The sequence below is a fragment of the Trachurus japonicus genome, chromosome 17 (assembly GCF_045865225.1).
Source record: "Trachurus japonicus isolate A0001 chromosome 17, Traja_1.0".
NCBI lineage: Eukaryota > Metazoa > Chordata > Actinopteri > Carangiformes > Carangidae > Trachurus > Trachurus japonicus.
The window spans coordinates 19535322-19558283 of record NC_140923.1 but is presented as its reverse complement, the minus strand read 5'-3'; the positions used below and the strand labels follow the sequence as shown (position 1 = coordinate 19558283).

The 22962-nt window shown below is 40.8% G+C and overlaps 1 protein-coding gene across 2 annotated transcripts in view; it reads left to right on the top strand.

Moving 5' to 3' along the window:
- Positions 1-14113: 14113 nt before the first annotated feature.
- The window catches only part of tnn (tenascin N), a 33364-nt gene continuing 24515 nt past the window's right edge, over positions 14114-22962 (top strand). For both annotated transcript variants that reach the window (XM_085804756.1, XM_085804755.1), the window contains exons 1-4: positions 14114-14345; positions 19649-19837; positions 20268-20468; positions 21684-22058. In XM_085804756.1, the coding sequence (XP_085660882.1) occupies positions 19651-19837; positions 20268-20468; positions 21684-22058 (763 nt within the window). In that variant the 5' untranslated portion in view covers positions 14114-14345; positions 19649-19650. The remainder of the gene's footprint in view (positions 14346-19648; positions 19838-20267; positions 20469-21683; positions 22059-22962) is intronic.

Below are 22962 nucleotides of genomic sequence, written 5' to 3'. Positions count from 1 at the left end.
CATATCGCCATTTAGAAAAGGCACATACAAGCAGAAATATTATTAATTTTGTTTTATTTGATATTTTAATCAAGAGAATGGATAACAGTGAGAAGGGGTGGAGGTCAGAAAGGGCATAGAGAAGTATATGTGCCTCCAGCTCCAGAACCCCTTCCTCTTTTCCTACTCATCATTCCTCTCCCAAAACAAGAAACGTCTCCTCCATTTCCAAAAGTTGCCCCTTCAGTTCTAGTTTCTCCACTTCCAGTTCAATTCCATTCAAACAACTTTATTAATCCCACAAGGGGCAATTAGTTTTGAGCAGTAGGCTAGGTTGTCGTAGTTCATATAGCCAACATGGCCCACAATAAATAGTCAATACAACACATCAGTTGGTCTTTCTCCACCTGCAATAAGTTCCTCTCCTCCTGCTTCTCTGTCTGGAGTTTTTTCTTCTCTTCCTGCGGCACTGTTCTTCCTCTTTTGCTCCTTTGTTTTTGGTTCTCCACCTGTAGAACCGTGTTATTTTCCTGGATCTTCATCTCCTGGTCCTTTAGGTACTGTTTGTCTGCCTGCAGGTACTTCTCCCTCTGCTTCAGGAGCTGCTCTGCCCGCAGGCATTCCTCCATTACCTGCAAGAGTTTGTTTTTGGTCTGCAAGTTTTCCTTACTCTCCTGCAGGGGTTTGTTTTCTGCCTGCAGATTGTTATTGTCTTTCTTCAGTTCTTGGTTCTCTACCTTCAGTTTTTCGTTCACCACCTTCAGCACTTGAATCTCTCCAGCTCAGGGGAAGATGCCCAAACTTCTTGCCTCTCATATCTCGGATGATCCTGAGAGGCAGTTTGTACAGAACTTGCGTTGTTTTGTTCGGCCATGGCGAGTAGTCATACAGTAGTAGTATTGTGCAGAAAGACGATAGACGAATGCTCTGGAACTGGTGTGTCTGAGATGCAATGTCACTTTGAGAGTTCCATAGAATGCCACATTCTGGATCCCTGTGTTCCAAACTGTGACATCATAGAGCAGTGGTCACAGCAGTGTTCTTTTGTTTTTGAACTTTAAGACCTATTAAAAATGACAGGGGAGTTTATAAGTGTCCCTGGTTCCAATAATAAATGTCCTGTAACATTTCCCATAGACAGTGTTGTGTCACTGACAGTTGTAGGCAATTTTAGATCCACAGGCAACTCTGTAGGTTTCTGCCTTGGTTGAAACATTCAGCTGTTGTAAAAAAAAAAAAAAAAAATGTGGGGGTTTAGTCAAGTATACAAGGTAACTACATCCACCAGAGTACATTTCAGCAAGAAAGCTTTAGTTACCTCACCTGCACATTCTCTCCATAAAAAATAGATACAATGTATTTGTAATGTTTATTTGTGTAAATGTATCAAAAAATAAGTAAATACTGGGACTGGAGCAGCAAGGTAGTGCAGTGGTTAGTATTGTTGCTTCTCACCGGGTATCGTGGCTTTCCACCATGGTCTAAAAACTTGTCCATAGGTGTGAACACAGAGGAGAAAAAAAACAGATCAGACTTAGTAAATAGATTTACAATCTACTAGTGTCTTTTTTAAACTGGTCTTTGAACTGACTTTTACACAAATCAATGTATCTAGTTGTTCTTTGTCACACTATCAGGTAATGAAAATAGTTAAAGGGATAGTTAGTCATTTTGCCATTGCCACAATAGTCATAGGAGTAAGTTCATTACCTTTAATTGCCGGTGCATGCTGTTTATAGATCGGCAGAGCAGAGATGCAATGAGTTTGATGAGGGAAAGTACAGTACTTTCCCTAATCAAACTCATCAAATACACAATCCAGCATCTCCAAAACGCTCTCGTGGACAAGTTGGGACCTGCACATTCACCACCCTATGAAATAACATTACGAGACAAAGTTGTTTTCAAGGCAAATGCAAAGCCAGAACTACATTCCAGACACGGCTGCTCAGCAGAGTGACTTCAAAAGCAAGTAGTTCCGAGCGTTTGTGTCGTAATGTTACATAATTATACGTTATTATTTCATAGTGTGGCAAATGTGCAGGTTACAACTTGTCCACAAGAGTGTTTTGGAGTTGTATTTGAGGGAAACGCATTCTATTCTATTCTACCTAAAAGTACTGTGTGCCGCCGTCTCTGCCCTGCCAATCTAACAAAACAGCTTGCAACGACAATTAAAGGTAATGAACCTACTCCTATAAGGGATTATGACAACAGGCGAATTTGCCAAAATGTTGAACTATCCCTTTAACAGTTGCTGTTTTAGTTAAGTGGTGCCAATGCTGTGCTAGTCATGAGAGAACCACTAGATGTCCTCCTTACGCCACAAATACTGACTGATTTTCCAGCACTGTTAGGGGATCATGGCAAACACACTCAGTTACTGTGGTAACTATTTCTCTCCCAGTCAGGTCCAGGTTGTGTTTCTCTCCTTTTCTCTTATCTTTTCACTTTCTTCCTCTCCTCCTCTGCTCTTCCTCTTCCCTGTTGACTGAGCAGTGAGTATGACTCCTTGTCACCGATGACTTCTCTCACTCCCTTCCTCTCTCCTTATCTCTCTGCTTGATGTGTCTTAGGTTTCATTATTCTTCTGCCTCCTTTAGTAATATTGATACATGTCACGAAAGTTGTTTCTCCTCTGCACCTCTGAAGTTCCTGAGAAGTTAGGAAACAAAAGCAGCTAAGTAGACTGCAGCTGGAAGTGGGAGAAGCACCGTCAGTCAGTCAGTCAGTCAGTCAGTCAGTCAGTCAGTCAGTCATTCAGTCAGTGAATATGGGATGTCATTACGATTATAGGACTGGCCCCACTGCTTAGATCCAGGCAAAAAATAAAAAAATAAAACACTCTCAACACTTACTAAGCTAATACTGAGTAGTAGAGTCTCCTTTGCTTTCAAAACAGCCCTGGATTTCATAAGAGAATAATAATCAATAAATAAAGTGGGTGGAAAGGTGGAGGGAGCTACTGTTGTCCAGCCTACATCACAGCTTCAGCTCCAGAGCCCCTTCATTTTCTTCTCCTTCTCCATCTCTTCCTTTTCCTTCCTCTTCTTTGGTCTTCTTCCAAAAACCCTAACCCTAATTTTTTAAAATGTTTTTTCACTCTGAACAAAGAGACATTTGAGATTCATCAGTGATGTACACTGCCTAATTCAGTCAAACTCAAATTTTTCATCAAGCAAATGGGAAAAGTTTGAAGATGTCACCTAATGGAGGTTTACATCCTGGCTTATGTTTAAGCAGACGTGCTCCATGTTCTGTGCATAGAGTGAATTTAATTAAATAACTGCTGTGTTTCACTCTGATGTTGTGGAGTCGAAGTCTAAAATGGCAGATGTACAGCCGTGAAGAGATTGAACTAGGAGATAGGCTTGTGCCTGCATGTAACACATTCATTCAATACATCCCATGCAGAGCCTTAACCATACAGTTTAACCTCTCTGGTGTTCATCAGTGGTTCTTTATGCTATGGTGGTTTTGAGGGCCTTTCATCCCATCCTGGACAAGATGGTTTGGTTTATGGTAAACAAGGATCATGTGGCTGCTGATTACCAACATACCACTTAGAGGTGGGTATGTGACAGAAACAGTATGTTTTCTGTCTGTGTGGTCGCCTGAGAGAGTTTGATTTAGACACAGTTTTATTCAATAAGGAATGAGGGAAAATTGCATATTCATTCTTAATGTTTCCATCTCCTGCTTTTTATATCATGCTTCCTTGATGATGAAATGTAAGACAGATGCAGACAACCACCCGCCCCCACATATACACACACACACACACATGCACACACTTCCAATTCCAGGGTGGACATGATCATGTCTGCCATGCCAATGACATTTTAATAGGAACAAATTAGCTTGTAAACAATAAACACACTCCTGTCTGTCTTAATGGTCCAATTTGGCCCCTTTGACCTAACTGTGTACGACATGACCTGTGAACATTAATCAAACAAAGTTTGTGTAATCAGTTTGCACCCAGCAGCACCCAACAGCAGCAAAATATACATTAAAGAACTTATCTTTGGCATCTTGGAAAGAATGTAATTTTGGTCGGGACAGATCGGGGCCATAGTTGGAGTGTATAGCATCACATCTCAGCGTGTAGCCTAGTACGCCTCTGGTAGCTCAAATATTTAAAGTCAGTTTGGAGTGCAATCATTTCCAGCTGCCAAAACAAAATGTTCCTTTTATTTCTATACGAAAACATAATATTATATGGGGCCATAATGTGATGGAATTTGGCACAGAAAACAGAAATGTCATGCTTCCCTGAAAATCGTTGAAGAACTACCAGCTCTGTGCTGTAGCCCGGCCATTTAAAGTATATAACCTAGTCACAGTTTCTAATCCAGACACATTTTAACTTCTAACCTCAACTCATAATTATCTATTTATCTTTTAACATTTTTAATGTCTATTAGTGTATTTCAAGTATTTTATGAAGAATAAGTTGACATATATGTTTTTAATACAGAGCATTTCATTTGATGATGCGGGCAAGATTTTTCTTATGTTGGATCAGTCAATGAAAATGTGAACTTTTATGTTCCTATTTGAATTTGTACCAAGAAATTAGTCACTAAATGTCGAGAAACATATTACGTCTTGAGTGTCTAGTCTATACAAATGTGGTTAAAAGCTTACAGATCATTTAAAATATTTTTTTGAAACCACAATCAAATGCATGCAGTACCTGGTGCAATGAGGAAAAATCTGAGAGATATTTCCTGTGTCTCACTGGCTGGGTAAAATAAATACATTTCTCTCCTTGAAATGTCGTAAACTTTGCAGGCGGAGCTACAGCTCTCAAAACCTTCAACTGGTCCATTATTCTGTACCGGACGTCTCTCGCAAACCTTTTTTGCCAAATGAAAAGAGCCGAGCACATGTTACAGTATTTAAAGCTACTTTAATAAATCATCGACAAAGCAAACCATTCAGACTGGGTTTTTGATTATGGAAAACTAGTGCAGCAGTGCAAGTCTATTTAAATACCCTATACAGTAAGTGCACTTTGGGAGAAACTCAGACAAAATTAGGGCGGTAAAAGGATCGACTATAGGCTTTCTTGCACTTAATAAATCAACATAGGCTACTATTGAAACAATGCAGTTAAATTTAGCCCAGTGGTGCGTCTACTTTTATGATGGGCTACCATCATTAGGTTGACTTTTAGACACACACGTGCATAGATAGTTAGGTATCAGGCACTGAATCAACAGTCTTAAACCATTACTTCGCTGACACGTCAGCATGGTCACTCCCTCTCCTTTAAAGTCATCAGTGTCCATTTGAACAAGATACAGCCCATTTAGTAAGAGGCCATGACCTAACTGACTCAGAGGTCCCTGCTTTCCAGACCTGGGGAATGTCTAGCAGAGTCCCAGGAGAGACAGAAAGAAAGAGGAAGAGAGAGACAGGACTTGTATAAGGCATATATGCAGACAAATAAGCACACTTACATAATTTCACGAAAAAGCCCATCAAACACAAATAAGCCTATGGAATCTCTAAAAGAAAATACGCTTTGATGCATTTAGCCAGAGGCAAACAGTATTTGTCTACAGTATTAGCGCAAAGAACAGGATATTCTCTCGGAATAGGATTGTTATGTCTGATGTCTAAGTAGTGTAAAGATGAATAAAATGCCATTTGGGTGTTGGTTGCTAATTTACACAGAAATATATGATAGTAGGTCTGCTGATACTTTATAGTCTTATGAGGAATTTAGAATTAAAACATGAAAGATCTAAGTTATATATGTCATGTTTCAAATGAGAAGAAATCTAAAATTCATAGTCAAAATGTCCCCAGAAGGTCGGTGGTTCGATTCCTGGCTCCTTCAGTTCGCAAGTGTTGTGTGTGGGTTCAGTGTCACTTGTCATCGGATGTGTGAATGTGTGTGAATGATTAGTCCCTAGAGTTATATGTGTGTGTGTGTGTGTGTGTGTGTGTGTGTGTGTGTGAAAGGCTGAATGCCACAAAAAGTGTAGTGCAAAGCGCTATATAAGTGCAAGTCCATTTGCCATCCATGAAATTCCATCCAAAAAAACTCAGGTCAAAGTTAGACTTCCCATACTTTCCAAAGTATATAATGTTTCTGGAAACTTCCCATCACCACCAAGTCTTCGTTTCAATACCTGAACAATTGTGTTCATCATTATTACTTTCTTAAAGCTGAATGATATAGGCACTAGTGTGATGTGTGATTGTCTTGTACCATCTGTTTTACCATTCTCTTGCTCTGGCAGATAGATTACCCACTACATATTATCAATCACAATATTGTAGGACTTCGAACTGAGTCTTTTGGGTCAAGTAAAAATGATGAGTCCCATCTGCAGATATGCCGCATTCACTTATGCTCTGCCGAGGGGAGCATTTTTCAAAAGACGTCAACTCTCCTATTCTCTCAACTCTCATATTCATGTACTGCTGCACTATTTGTGTGAATCAAGTGTTTGATGCATAACCTCCTGAAGAAAAACATGATCTGGTTTATGTTATGTCCCAATATTTGAAGGGGATATAAAGGGATATTTGTAAAACCCCAAACTGCATTCTCTTGATTTTATGGTCAGGTGTTAATGTCATTGTCAAGGGGAGGAAGTACTTTGAGATGATGAGATCTGAATTTAAATGAATGTAGTGACTTTGGAGGGTAGAGAAAAAGAGAAGGAGACAACAAAGGGAGAGAGAAAGAGAGAGAGAGAGGGAGGTACAGACACATCTGTGATTATACTTAGTTACAGGACCACCAATGCTCTAGGAAGTGTAGTCCGCAAGCTTTGAAAACAAATCTTTCTTGACCCACGAGAATCAGGTGAAGGGTAATTCCTGGTGTCGTTTTACCGAGCTGAAATAATTTCCTCCATGTCAGGGTTTGAGGAAGTGTAGATTCATGTGACCTCTGTTTTTCCATGTTTGTGTTTGAATCATATTAATACAGGCAGGAAATCAGTGATTTAAAACTCTCTGTTAAAGTGTGTTATTTGTCACTGTCACTCCTTGTAACCGTGTACTTCTGTTTTCCAGTGGAGGCCTAAAGGTCTCAGACTGTCACTCAGAGGCTATCTTAAGTTTGTTCCTGCTGCGGCTGAAATCTGATAACTTACACAGAGATGATTTTTATGCCTGAGAAGATAAAATTATGCAGAAAAATTGTTTTCAGTGCACTTATTTGTTACAAATGCAACATAAATGCAGAGTTACACAGTCCCTTTTTTATTTTTGTGTCTTGTTGCAATCTAGTGCCAGAACGGTTGCTTTTATAGAGAAAGTGACAGTCTCCATCATGCAGTCTATTTCATGACTTGCTCCATTTTTACTGTAAAATTAACATGTCAGGAAGTGAGTATGTCACCATGTCACCAGTTTTAGTTTCTCTTGGGCAAAAAAAAAAAAATAAGCTGGGGAGTTTGCGGGATCAAAAGCCATAGTGCTGGCTGGGTTATGTCAGCTGGTATGGACCAGGGTCAGGTCTCCACACGGCATCTCATGACAGGATGACCCGACCCTGAGGACTGGTATCCCCATCAGCCCAGGAAGCTGTTACAGCTGTTGACACCAGCTCATCTGTCAGGCTGCTGCTTGACTTGCCTTGTCTGTTCCAATCATCTCCTTTGCTAACGTGCTATGCTGCTAATTATCATTCTGGCAGCAAGTTTTTTTCTTCCCCTTTTGTGGGTTGTTTATTTATGTGCTTTATTTTTGTGAAAAGTTAAGACAATTGTATTCACTGTTAGCAGCAAACAGCCCGCAGGTTTTTTTTTTAAAGTTGTGATTTGAAGCAGATGTGACAAAAGAAGCCACTGAGCTCATGACGTCACACGTCCGAGCCCAGGCCACAACTGTGGCTATATATCATTGTCAGATCATTGTTGTCGCTCTTTACCATGTGCTGTCTAGCAAAACAAAAACCACATTAACAATAATCTTAAAAAACAGCCTGAGAGCCGGGTGTGTTGACAGCTCACAGCAGTTAAACAACATTATCAGATAATCACAATGCACAATTATTCCCCTTATGTTGCTTTTGCTATTCTGAGTGGTCGGCAAAGAAGATAAAACTGAACTGTTGTGCGCATTAGGGATAATCAAAGGCAGGGCGACAGCTTATAGTGTATGAACATGAGCATTGTGTATGTGTGCGTGCCCACAAGTTTGTTCGTATGAGCACAGTGTGGTAGGCATCAAAGCAAGCTGAACACACAACATGAACCTTGAATGGAACACATTCAACCCAACCTCCATATGGCATTAGTTTATTTTCCCCTCAGTGACTTAGGCCTTTTCCACACTGTGTCCTCTAATCTGATCGGCTTTCCACCAAAGTCACACACGTTCAGTTTATGCTGGTCAAAAATAAAAACAGCCCCCCAAGCCATTTGACAGCTGTAAACATGCAGAATGTGGCATCGAAGCCGCTATTGGCTCCGTTTCCCCTGATCTGATCTTGTCATTTCCGTGTAAACAATGGGAAAACATTTTGTCTCTATTTTTGCATGTTTAGATGGTAATGGGAGAAACGCCACGGTGATGGAAAATTGTCATCTTTGAGTTGGCTGTGTTAATCTAGCCTAACAACCCCTCGACAAGCCAGACATTTAGTCAATCTTTAAACATATTTCATGTGTTAGATATCTGCGGGTGCTATTTGGATCCGTCTGTCAGCTCTCATTTTGCACACAGCCTTTCACAGTGTAGCTCCCCTTCAGATCAAATCAGTCCTCTCAATCAACAGTTCCCAGACCCACAAGGAAACACGCGATCAGTGATGTTACAGCTCTCCTTTCCGCAGTTAGCCTGTGTGTGATTAAACATATCAACTGCTTCAAAGGGGAGAGTTAATGCGCTTTTTGTATATTTACTTTAAAAGAATCCAATGAGAGTTCATTGGAAGCGGTTGTCTGAGCAAAGACACATGACACAGGCAGTTATACATAGTTGATAAGGTCAACATGTCTTTACACTAATGTGGCATATAGAGTCTGTCTGAAATAAGTGCTTTAGTTACAGGCTATCATTTTAGCTGCACATTGCCAAGTCTTAAAGCATGTACTACATGTAGTTCACAAGAGGGTCTACTGTCACAAGACATACATTATATGGTTGCCAGAGCGTTGATTTGTAGACTGACTTACCGTATTCACCGTATACGAGTGAAAAAATGTCCACCACAGCCCCGGAGGATGATTTCAGATTTCCTGTTTTGTCTGACTCACAGTGCAAAGCCTGAAAATAATCAGTTTAAAAAAAAAACCACATTGACATTTAGAGCCATTTTCCTCTATACATAGCTTAAAAGACTGACAAAGTTGTGGTTCATTGCTTTTCTGTTGATCAGTGTAGCAATAATGCAACTAATCCATTCAACACTAATGATGTAGGCCTACATTACATATTTCTTAGCTTTTTTTTTGCATGTTTGAAATTGTGACATATGTTGTTTGTAGTAGACGTTGAAGTGCATTGATAAATGCATTCACATTGTGGAAGTTGTGTTCCTTATCATCATCATCGCCTTCATAACATTTATTTGTTTAGAAATGGCATACAGTGATGAATATAATATTCATCAGCTCAGTTAATGATGCCTTTGGTCACTGGTTCTGTAACATGTTAATTATGGCAAGGCATTAAGCAGCACGAGTGCCTGTTGTAAACAGTAGTTGTCTTCACATACTGAATGGTTGTTGTAACTAGAAATATATGGGCATCATGAGAGCTGCTGTTTATCTTGGCCGGGAGGAAAACCAAGATGAGCAGCAGCAAGGGCAGAGGACAATAAATTACTTCCTCTGTTAGGAAACTAAAATCCCAAATCCGCTGGAGGACGCATGAGAGATACCAACATGCTCATTGCTTCATTAGCTCTATAAGAAACACTGCATATGTTAAGAGTATCAACACGTCACTTTGTTGAATCATTGCATAATGAATCTTTGATTTAAGGAAGGAGTAGGAGTAATACACTGGAATTTGTTGCAAATTTTACCCAGCAAACTAACAAAGAATCTGTGAAAGTATATGTGAGCTGGAAAAAAATTCATAGAAGCAGTTGGAAAAAGTTTATGCATTATGTAGCAACCAGTTTTATTTTGCTTACAAGACTAACCTTCCACCTACAACCAAGCTTTTCTGTTCTGATAATGAGGAGCTCATCAAACTTGTATCTGCATTTAATTTTTTAAGAGCATGAGAAAAATGTAAACCACAAGCCATAAGGGAATTGATCATGATCAGGTGTTATTGTTATTGTACAGCCCACCGGGAATTTCCAGACGCTTCTCGAAGTTTCTGCATTGTAAATTTGTTGCTTTCTTTAATTGTGAGGCTCAGAGTTAAGACAAGAAACAAGTCATCACAAATCAGGAGAGGCAGTATTATTCACCACAAATGTAACTTTAATGGACACTTTTATCCCTGCTGATCCCTCCTTCCATCCTGTGACAGCAAGTGTTTGCACAATGGTAAATGGGAATCAAAATAAAGCCTCACAATAAAAATAAATAAAGGAGCCTTTTCCACCACACTCTGCAAAAAAGTCAAAGTACCTCAGTCAAGGACCAACAACTGTGCTGACCTTTAAACATGTCCAGGTCCACATAGTGATGTCAAAAACACCTTCAGCTAACAGCTTTAAATTGAAGGTCTCTGTAAATGATTAGCCTCTCTGTCTGGAAGAAATAGGGGATAAATAGAAAAAAGGGAAACCAGAGATGTGTGTGCTCCTTGTAATGAGAGTTCAGGACATGCGTGACATTAACAGAGACATAATATAAAATTCACCCTGGAGTGAGGAGTTCTGTTACATCTGTTGCCCCATGAGGGGGTAAGTTTCCCGGCATCTTTCAATGGGAAACGGTCATATTTCCCTACGAGCATAATGACATGCATGAAATATTTTCTCATTGTTCCATGAAACACTGTAAATGTCATCACTTGCCACAACAAACGAGTGCATGAGTGGTGTTCAATGTGCCGATCTGACATTCTGTGTGTACTTTTGTTCACTCAAGCTGAGGATTTCCCTTGTTTTTAGGGATGGAGAGGAAATATGTTTAAGCATGAATAAAGTCTGAGAGAATTTAAGACCTTTATACCCTCTCTATATAAACATTCTTTTACAATTGCATGTAAAAGCAGCTACCGTACTGCGGCCACTGACTGATTGCAGAAGTTAAAGAGGTGGCAGTTCAACAGAAACATTGTTTCTTCAGAAATAAGATTAGTCATTATTTTCCAACGAACCAAGTAGCATAAGCATAAGCAAAGATGTTTCCTCAGAAGTAATGACAAGCTCCAAACATTTGAAGTTGATGTCAGATAAACATTTAAGTCTGATCTCAACTCACACAGGACGACAAAAAACATGTTGTCTACACCACCACACATATTGAACATAGAGATGCTTGTTGGCTACATAGACCTCCAACTCCTCCTGTTGCATGTGGGAACATCCATGTATTACTTTTCAACATTACTATTACTTAATTAATCTCAGTTAAGTTGTCTTGGTATTTGTTGGACATGGTGTAATAGAACATTTCATAACTCTCTGACAAAGGAAAAATGCAAAATGAACATTGCATTCACTCATGTTGCAAGGTTACAACTCAACATCCAGAGGAAGTGTAAACTCTCTCTAATGACTGTGTCATTATGTAATGTCCGGTGACTCACTCAGGAATTCTTCTTGTAATTCTTGTAAATGCACGGCAGACACTGCAAAAATGGCAGATGTTATCCTTCAAAAGTTATTTTGCCTCTTATTGACAATGATGTTGTCCTTGTTCGTTTTGCCTTCTTAGCAAACATGCTTGACATAAAATTTGTATTTCCCTATTATCACCACCATGGCATCACAGATAAACATAAAAATAATACAATACTACACCTTGCTAATATTTCTAATAACAATGGATCAAAGGATTTAAAGGGACAATGAGGAGTTTGTATTTGGTTATAAAAAAGTCTCATATTAATGTGGATGAATCTACGTTACCCACACTTGTTAATGGCTCCATTTTCGATAAATATATCGTTTTGTTTCTATCGTCATTTTGTTATTATTATTAATACTTTCGGTTTCGCGGACGCTGCCCGGCGGGTCATGAGAGTAACGCCGCCGAATCGCCGTTTATAGTCGGAAATACGACGGTATCTGATCGTCTTCGAACCTCTGACTTTCATTCTTGATTAATGAAAACATTCTTGGTATGACGTCCGTCTTGCGCCGGTCCAAGAATTTCACCGTGCATGCGGCTCGTGGGAAATGTGGTGTGAAAACACTTCACTTTCCAAAACTCCTCGTTGTCCCTTTAAGTGTGAAACTACCACACCGTCATTAGTGTGAATGCTTTAGTAAACACAGCTTGTTTTGGCTCAATCAAGTCATGTTTTGCGCAAACTGGAACATGTGCTTAAAGCAGAAATAAGCGATCCGGTGGTTTTGGCTAACTTCCTGTCAGCCGATGGAGTTAGCAGTCCCCGCCCTCGTCCCTACGTCACCACATGCACGCGCATCCCTTGGCTGCACACACAGAGAGGACCGCCCCTTTATGCCGTTCTCTCTCCTCATTGGATAAAGGTTGTAGGATACAAGGAAAGTTTTCTCCTCGGCTTACAGCAGAGCAGAGTGACTGACAGACCCGTGTTTCGGACCAAACACTCTATATAAGAGATTGCTGTCGGAACGGAAGATATAACTATTTAAGACTTATATTAACACCAACATTCCGCTTACTTCTGCTTTAAAATATTTGAGCATTTATTATGAAAAAGCACAACAAAGGTTGGTGGAGACCAAACCAGAGCTAAAAATCACTTTTTAATTTATAACATGGATTGGAGTTTTTGTTGTTTATGCGGGTTTGGACACTAGGCAAGGCAGGTTTATTTGTATAGCCCATTTTCTCCCAAGAAAACCCTGTTTTATTGGTGACAATTTTATCACATCCATGCTTAACAGATTTTGGTGATAAACTTCCACGCATGCTCAGAGCATGTATTGAATTCTCATATGGTCGAGGTGCCAGATATTGATTAAGAATCAACCAAAAACTCAACACTGTCCACTTCCTATACTAGGAAGTACAATTAAAAGTCTAAACACCATTTGTTCTGCACAAACAGCTGAGCTTCAGCTGCAGTGCCACTTGAATAAACTCCCTGTCCACTGTGTTCCCACAGACATTTGAAACCTTACTATTATATTTAGAGACAAACAGTCACTGTCGGCGTAAACTATGGCCAACCTTGACACCTGGGGGTCTGTGGTAGTGGTCATGGTGGTCTAAGTCTAGGATGCCTGTTTTCTGTTACTGTTTTAATGTAACCTAGTACAGTTGGCTGCATTGTTTCAAAAGTCACTGGGCATACTTGAATAATAAAAACCAAACAGCCACAGCATAGTTTTTCTTCTTAAGCTTTTAAGTGCAGTGTGAGAGGCTACGTTTTTTTTAATCATTATTATTATTATTCTGTCGACTTGAAGGAGTTAGTCTTCAAAAACACAGGACTAACTTGTGAAATCTTTCAGAGAGAACAATAAATGTCAAATCAAGTCAAGACTTTTGGGTTTTATCTGCCAATAATCCAAACAAAGGACTTGAGTGATTATTATCATTGTTTCAGGAAATGCTCCCAGCTCTTTTTGTTTCTCTCTAACACAATCAGTATGTCATTGCTCTGTCTGTGTCATTTGAATCCATATTTGCCCTTTATTTAAAGACTTCTTGTGTAACCCTGTGTACAGGTTTGACTTTTAAAAGTGTATTTTGTGAAATGTAATGTTTCCCCAGTGGTTCTCTCCATCATAAGTCTGCCCTTGGTTTTATTTGGCTTGGTTTTATTTCGCCCCCTCGAATCCAACCTTGTTTAAGACCCTACTCCTTCTGCTAAAGAGATTAATTCCAGCCTTCTCTGTAACCAGAAACATACAGGGAGGAAACGGAATAATTGTTAAAACAAAAAAAATAAAGACAATGATGAGACGATGAAGAGGGCAGGGTAAGAGGTGTGTTTAGATGGAGGGTGATTAACTCAGGGGGAAAAGAGCTATGCTGTTTCATGATCCCTCCTCCTCCCTGTCTCCTTCTCCTTTTTCTTCAATCACTTGAAGACAGGAGACACTCCCAAAGTAACTGCCCATTGGCCTGTAGGCATTTGGGAGAGATTTTAACAATTTAAGAGGGAGGAGTAGAGCAAAAGTCACTGGCAGTGTAGAGGTCTTTGAATCACTGGGCCTTGCCTGTCAACAGGTGGCAGAGGGAGAGGCTTGGTGACGGGGGTTCAGTCCTTCAGAGAAAAGAGCGAAAGAAGGTAGAGGAGGAGAGCATCTGAGAAAATCCTCAAGGGTAAGTCAACCTTTTTTAGATTCATCATTATACACAGTCATTTAAACACTGAATCTGAATGTTTTCATTATTGAACTTTTGACTGGGACCTAAAGGTGTTTTACATACTCTTACATGCTTTGTTTCTGTATTCTGTTCAATGAGATTTAAAGTCACTAACTCTAAAATGTCTGATCCTGTAATAGACTTAATGTAAGTTGATTTATCATGATAACTGTGGAGACAAAAAAAACAAAACACTTTGATGATAAATCTACTTGATCTCAAGGGGACCAATTATGCTTATTGCTTCCCTCTTTATCTTTTTTTCACACGACAAATTCCATCTCAGCTATTTCCTGGCTTTTCTTTCCCTCTTCTCACTTTCTTTTTTCCTGCCACCCGTCTGCCTTACTCATCTTTCCTTTACTCTCTCTTTTTCTCCTTATCCCTCACTTCTCCTATATGTGTCCTGTCTAAGGCTCCTTTAAGACTTTAATGACGCAGCGTGCATCCATGGCTTTTCACGCTGACTCCGCTGTCAGTTACATGACAGTCGAAACTTAGACCTGACACGTGGAATTCATCAAGTGTCCTGCGACTGAAGCTGTGCTCATGTTAGATCTGGTTTGCATGGCAGCGCTTTGTCTGTGGGAGGCTTGTGAAAATCTTGGTATTGATATGTGATGCCGTTTGAGACAATGAATGAAGTTATGTGAGTGTTTGGTGCTAAGTTCACGAAAACTTTTTTTTTTAAAAAAGTGTTTTGCCGTCTTAGTGAGACAGTAGAAGTACAAAGAAACTGTCATGTCATAAGTTATTTTAACTTATTTGCTCTATGGAAACATTGTTAAATTTGGATCAAATGGAAGGAAAGTAATAATTTCTATGTTTGGAGATGCTCAGACAATATTACATAAATCAACATGTTTATTTCCCCATTAGGAAAACAGTTCCAGCCTTTAGTGTCTGCAAATGTGTGGCCTATTAGAGTTATGAATTCCTGTTGACGTTCACACTGCATTGTAGATAATCCTAGATTGTCTGCCAACAAAGGTGCCAGCACAAATTTTCCTCTGTGATAATAACATAAATATTTGTATTAAATATGTGCTGGGATGATAGATATTCTCACAGGGCTGTCAATCCAGAAGATTTAGCTTTAATGCTACTGTGCTGGCTCGGGGAATACACAGAAGCCCTCGCAAAAATGAACTACAGATGTGGGCCCTCAGCCATGCAAAATGATAGAGAGAGGAAGAGAAGGAGGAAGAGAGAGACAGAGGCAGAGAGACCCTGAGTGGGTGGTTTATAAAAAGTATTCAGATTGCATACATATGTTTTTTATGATGTTTTTTCATTTACCTGCACTGATTGAAAATGACCCCAGGGAACAAGAAAGCTACTAAAAAACATTTTTATTATTTCAAATATTAATCGCTACAGAATTTAGGCTGTTTCAATAATGTCCAGGTTGTATTATGTTGTATTATTCTTTTTTATTTTTTTCGTCAGTCATGCAGCCTCATTGAAACAGGCGAAAAGTGCTTCTATGGTTCTGATGAAGTTAAGTCCTTATCAAGGTCTCATTGCGGTTTGCACGGCAGCAGGAGGCAGACAGAATCATGAAGATATAAGCTCTGCTCTCAGACGATAATTGCTTTCAGCTTCGTTTTATTCATTTCAGTTTCCCTGCTCAGTCTGCGAGCTGCTGCGAGGGGAAGGAAAAGAGGAGAGGAAAAGAATGCCCGCAAACACAGCAAGTTTGCAACCGCACATAAAGGCATGACCTTGCCTCTCCTCCTTTTCAACCCTCCCCTCTTCTCATCCTCAAGCTTGTTGGTTTGGTCCTACGAGATGCTTCCAGAGTTGAAACCTGGCGAAACACTCGGCCTTTTGTCTGAGGCTTAATGGCTCCCTAGAGAGAACAGGGCAAATGTGCTCTGACTTCTTCTTCGACTGCCGTTCTCTGTCTGTCTCTATCTGAATTCCCTATACAAGTTATTTTCTGCAGCTGTTTGTCTAAGTTCTTGTTATCTGTATTGCCCTCCCTTTCTCTTGCTCTCTCAGCCCAATGTTAAGTGCATTCACAGTTTACAAAGCCCTGGGAGTTTAAGGAGATTTTTTTGGAAACACAAACAGACGGATAAGCGTCCCTTACAACTTGTCAAGAAGCCTTCAGAGAGAGGAGTCTGTGGATCCAGACAGTATTGTCTCTGTGTGATTAAATTGCTGTTGTTACATCCTGAGGCAAATCCCCCTCATCTCTGTAAGCTATAAATGACAACTTTAACACACACATACTGTACACACATGGGCCAAATCCCACACACTCCTTTCTCCCTTATAAAGCAGTGAGCACACATCACAGGTAGACAACAAACATTTTACAGGCCCATTGACATAGCTCTGTTTTACCATAGAGAGGTTATTGTCAGAGAGGAATTTTTAACAGTGTTTAAGGACATGTTGAATTTTACTTGTGTTGCTCTGAAAGCCAGGTTGAAATGCTATCTGAATGGGCCATGCTGAGTAAGAGCATTCACCGGACTACCGCTCTGGTTTCCCGCTTTATGCTCCGACCAGTGACAGTCGGCCTCTTTACATTATGAATGAGTAGCACGCTGATGCCAAACCAGGGTTCAGCGTCTTTACTGGTCCACTGGAGAAAATCCACTTAATGCGACAAACAATAGTTATTCATTCAGTTTATAACTACATCTATACATCCATCTTTCATAGATGAACCAACCCACTCATATATCCATCAATAATCCTTCTATTTATTTAGTGATGTTAGTAACTAATCTATCCATCCACCCATCCATCCATCCATCCATCCATCCTGGTGTTTATCTGTGTCATCCATCTACTAATATATCTGTCCATTTTTCCATCCAACCATTCCTCTACCTCCACTGTGACTGCACCACTTCCCCCTTTATTTCCCATTTCCTCTCTCCATTAATTCTCCCATCTGTCTCTCTTTCCCACACCAGGACATTCTTAGCAGTCAGTTGTGGCACTCTGCTATGCTTGGAAGGTCACAGCACCATCTCCTCCAAGAGAAATAACAAGAGGGCCTGAAAATGGCGAGCATCAAATAAAACCCTGACAGGGAGCTATAAACATGCTTGTTAAGCATCTGTGTGCGCCAGCGCTCAGTGCCATTCCACATGGCTATAGTGTACTAATGTGGCTAACTGCTAGACTGTCACTGATTCACACACACTCTCTCCATCATTCCCCCTTTTACCTATTCACTCTCTCTCACTCACTTTAGCTCGCTCACCCGCCAGTCTTTGATTTCTATTTCTCTCACTTTCCATTCGTCTCTCTCCATCTCCTTCTCGTAATGTCTCTTTTAACTTCATGTATGGTTTGCCCTCCCAAATCTTGGCCATTGATAAAACACCCACTAAAATCTACATTTTGGTCAAAAAGCACTTTCCTAGTGATGTCATAACTTGGATTTCTTGCCCAGGCACCAGTCTCTGACCTCAAGCTTTTGACTAACCGCCATCAAGCAGGCAGCTAGAATAACCAAGCAAGGTCAAGCATATTGCATTTGGACTGGTTAGAAACAGGTTACGGTAATTACATGTCTATTTGTCTCCATTAAAAAGGACAGGAGTATTTTGAATCAGAGAGCTACTTGAGTTACAGCCTGTGCAAATCATCAGGAGTAGAATTCATAAGCCAATGCTTATTTAACTGAAAACAAATTGTGTCCAGTTGAGTGAGTGAAGTAGCTTTTCACCTGAGTTATTGTCAGTACATGGGACCTTTCCGTACCATACAAAGGTCAAGTATTCCCATCATTTAGGATTTCTGCTCAGGATCTCTGTTAATCTGATAATGGTATCATCATGGTGGCTAAAGGATTGGAAGGCTTTAGGTCCACTTGCTGACATTTTAATGTTTTGGCCAATGCTCACACTGTGTCCACTGAGAGTTTTAGGATCTGTTTCTCTCTCTGGACATTTTCTCGTTTTCCATCTGGTTGAATCTTCGCTCAATGAGCAAATGTTTTGATTTTAGGAGTTTGCACTTGGTCTGTTTCTCCTTTTCAAAGCTGCAACGATTCAACAAACATCAGAATAACTTTTCAAAATTATCAAACTGAAAATACTTTGTTCAACTTTTATGCAAAGTTTGGCTAAAACACTGAAACAAGGTTGAAGAAGAGAGCTTCGTCTGCTGCGGTTAGTATGTGCATGTGTGGGGTTTTGCAGTGCATGCATGTTCCATAGCATCGTTTCAAACAAATCCAACACATTTATTTAAACATGTAGGCTACTGTATATCACAGTGCAGTTTTCCAGTTGTCAGGCATCACAGTGGGCCCCCAACCCTTTATTACTGAGCTTTCAGTCACTCTATTAGAGGTTTTGTGTTTCCATAGACCACACAAGCTCAGCACAGTTGGATCAGAAGTTCCTGCTGCCGCTATTTAAACTTTTACACCAGAAAGTTAAATTCAGACCAAAGGACCCCAAAAAAGGCCCAGAAGGTTAAGATGGGCATGCTCTTTTGAAAGCATGTAATTTGGGTTCCCTGGGGAAGCCACTGGAGGTTTTATGTTCACATGACATCACTGTCATTAGACACAATGACATCATCACTGAGGACAGGTCTCTGAAGCTCTGAAACGCCTGACTGAGCACAATTTATGGTTTAGGGCAAAAAGATCTCTGGCAAAGTGATGACTGCTCACTTTCTGCTGCCATACTGTGGAATGAGGGTGTAACACACACACCCACACACACACACACACACACACACACACACACACACACACACACACACACACACACACACACACACACACACACACCACAGTGACATAATGGTTCAGGTTTGCTGAAATTAAATATACAGCAGCGTGCCCCAATGAATGTAATGTAACTTATGTACCATCCAGACTGTATTTCTGTCCTCAGTTCTCTATAAATTTCTGACTGGAAAGTACAGACTTGACCCTTTTTCAGCCAGAGACTGAAGTCCAGCCAGCCATGACGACAAACATCTACAGTTTCAGTAGTCCGTTACGCGCTAAAGATACAATCAATGCATTGATGTTATTGCATTAAATAACAGATGGGATATATATTTCAGCTCCATGTGTAGCATGGTCTCATGCTACTCCGCCTGACAATCTTGGAAGTGAATTTGATGTGCATTTGTTCTTATTGATGCTTTCTAATGCCTAAGGTGAAAATAACTTTATTAAACTAGTGCTCGCACATTTTGGGAAACATGCTTGTGAGGTTATCCACACCCTTGCTGTAACACTAACAATCTGCTCCTATCTTGTCCTTTAGCCATGACCACTAGACTCCTGTGGAGGGCCCTGTGCCTGTTGGCCCTGCTCTGCACCGTCTCACACTCAAGCTCCGCCGACAACCACCCAGCCCCAGAGCAGGGAGTCACCTTCAGCCATGTCTATAAAATTGACATCCCAGGGAGCTCCAGTTGTAAACTAGAACACCTGCCCACCCAGGACGAAGCAGGTCATTAAAAGCCTAATACAAATGAGTGAATGAAATTTTTATGGACACAATCAGGAAAGTGTGTGTGCATGTATTTTCTATGTAGACATACGTTGAGCATGCTGTTGCCCATAAATTGAGAAGAAAATATTATTTTACCTCTTCTCATGAAATGATTGTGTGACAATGTGATTTATTTTGACAGATAAAGTGTATATCTTATTGATCAATCTCTTCCAAACATATCATTGTGAAAATTAAACCACAATTAACCTTTATAATAATAAAAAAAATAGGAATGTGTCTGAAAACAAAATTATTCCAACTTTATGGGCAACCATAGTAGCTATAGCATGTTGACTTTTCCACTGGATAGCCTACCAATGTTGTTCTTAAATCTGTGACCATTTTGATCAATTGCAGTAATGTTTAACTTTGTCCTGTTTCATAGGTCTGCAGACAGAAACCACTACAAATGGGGAAAACGACATCATCTTCAAACACAACATCAGGCTGCAGACGCCCACGTGTGACTGTGGAGAATCTGAAAGTTTCAAGTCTTTGTTGTACAGAGTCAATGGGCTGGAAGAGGAAGTCAACTACCTAAAGACCCAGTGTACTCAAGGCTGTTGTGGAAGAGGTGGTGCTGCAGGTAAGAATGTATCACAACCTGAATAGTAAGGGGGCTGACCAGGGGCTGACTGACCTGGGATGTCAACTGCTGATACCAGATGGAAATACTGGAACAAATTATTTTATGACAATGCTGTAATGTCTTTTAGCCATTTATTTTACAGTATTATTCAAATGTGGAGGAATCTAAAGCCGCGTGTCCACTACATGGTACCGGCTCGACTCGACTCGGCTCTGGTACCAGGTATTCTAGAGAGCGTTTCCATAGTACCGCCTTTAGAGTAGCCGGTTGTCATAGCGACCGGCGGCGCTTAACAAAATAAAATGAAACTAAACAGGATTTCCCCCGTGGTTTTGCCACATTTTTACCTTAATTAAAAAGCTCCGGAGTAATTTGATAGTTAACTACATAACTTTAGGTTATTTACATAACCCCGGTTCTCTGAGTAATATGAGTGAGATGTCTCACTATGGGAGACATCGAACGAAATATTATGAAAGAGAACTTGTTACGAGTGAGAGCGGAGGCTCTCTGCCTTCGGCCTCTTACGGCTGAAAACCAACCTTGCAACATCCGTTACCTGGCCGCAGCCCCCCGGTGTCCCAGCTCTCCTCTCTGCTGCACCGCCACACAAACCAGCTCCGTAACTGTAAGCCTTTGTTTTTGACTACACATACGATAGGGCAGGGTATACACATCGTAACATCCAATGTGTTAAAGTTATCTACCCTCCGTATTGATTTTTCGCCGGCTTCGTTGTCAACAAACCCACATGGCCAGACGGGTAGGGAGGGTGGGGAGGGGCAGGGGGGGGCAGAGACAGCGGAAAAGCGACCAGACTTGCATAGTTTGTTCATTTTATAACATTTATTTATTGAAATGTGGTGATATCTGATGACCCGCGGCCACTGACGACTCTCTGACCACTCTCTGACCAATCAGCGGTCTGCAATGTTCACACGTCACATTTTAGTACCGCTTCACCCGTTTTGGAACCGCGGCCGAGCAGGTACTAAAAAAATAGTAGCCTACCGGGTAGCCTACCAGATTCCAGGTAGTTTACGTAATGGAAACGCAAAAAGGCCGAGTCGAGTCGAGCCGGTACCATGTAGTGGAAACGCGAAATAAAGATGAAGTAATGAGGTCTGCAAGTAATGTCCTTTAAAATTCTGTCTCCCACCTATAAGATTTATGGAACATACAGTGTGACCTTTTTCCTTTCTATTTTTCAAGGTGTGGACACAAGCTGTAGTGGCCACGGTACCTACCAACACGACACCTGCAGCTGCCTCTGCAACCCGGGGTGGGAAGGCCCTGACTGCTCAGTGTCCTCCTGCCCAGACGAGTGCAATGACAACGGCCGATGTGTGGATGGGAAGTGTGTGTGCCATCAGGGCTACACTGGAGACGACTGCAGCCAGCTGCTGTGTCCAGACAATTGCAACGACAAGGGACACTGTGTGGATGGGAAATGTGTGTGTTTCCCACACTTCACCGGTGAGGACTGCAGCATCCAGAAGTGTCCTAATGACTGCATCGGCAACGGCCAGTGCGTTGATGGCCAGTGCATCTGTGAAGAAGGCTTTTATGGGGAGGACTGCTCATTAGGTAAGCTATTCAAATGCTGAATAATGCAAATTCTGCAGAGTATTTTCATTTCATGCATAATAACTCAGTAATGGATTGATATGTCTGTCCATTTAGCCTAAAGGCCTGGACACACCAGAAAGTGGCACAACAATTATAAGTCCTCGTGATATAAATGGTGCTAAAGGCTTGGTGATTAGTGATGTTACATTTGCAAATGATCCGCTTCTCGTCAACGGCTCTTCGGTGCAAGTGAAGGGAACCAAGTCAACTCTGTTCAGCTCTGCTTTTCATTTAGCCCAAATTTCACTACCTGCCCTGACTCCACTCCTCTTTATGAGAACAGAGAGAGTGAGAGTCAGTCACAAGAGGTAGGTGTGCTTGAAAAAAAATGAGCCCAACTCCAATGCAGCAGCACTTTGATGTACTTCAGCGATAAAAGCACTGATAAAGCGCAGTGAAATATTTGCAATCAAAAATACCATTAAAATCAGGGTCAGCCATCTCTACTGCCACTTAAAAACACAGCAATGGTGTAATTTCACCACAGTCAGTCAGCCAGCCAGTCACTCAGCAGTCTGCATTTATCGGGCTGGCCTCTAGCAAAAATGGAGCCATAAGATCCAACTCTCTTCAAAGAATCATAATTCCCATCTCCATTTGTGATGTAGGATACTCACACGGCTGTCTGGTGAATTACTGTAGCTGACTTGCACGACAGGGAACACAACCCTATATTCATGTATGAATAGGAGCTTTTTAACCTGACAGTTGTCACTCCGCATAGCAACAACACAACGCCAAAGTATCTTGCATCTTTGGGAATCATAAGGATGGAAATGAACGAATCAATAAGAGTTTAGGTGGAATTGTATTTTAACAAACATCTAAATATCTTTACGAAGTGGAGCCGTACTAACAGCAC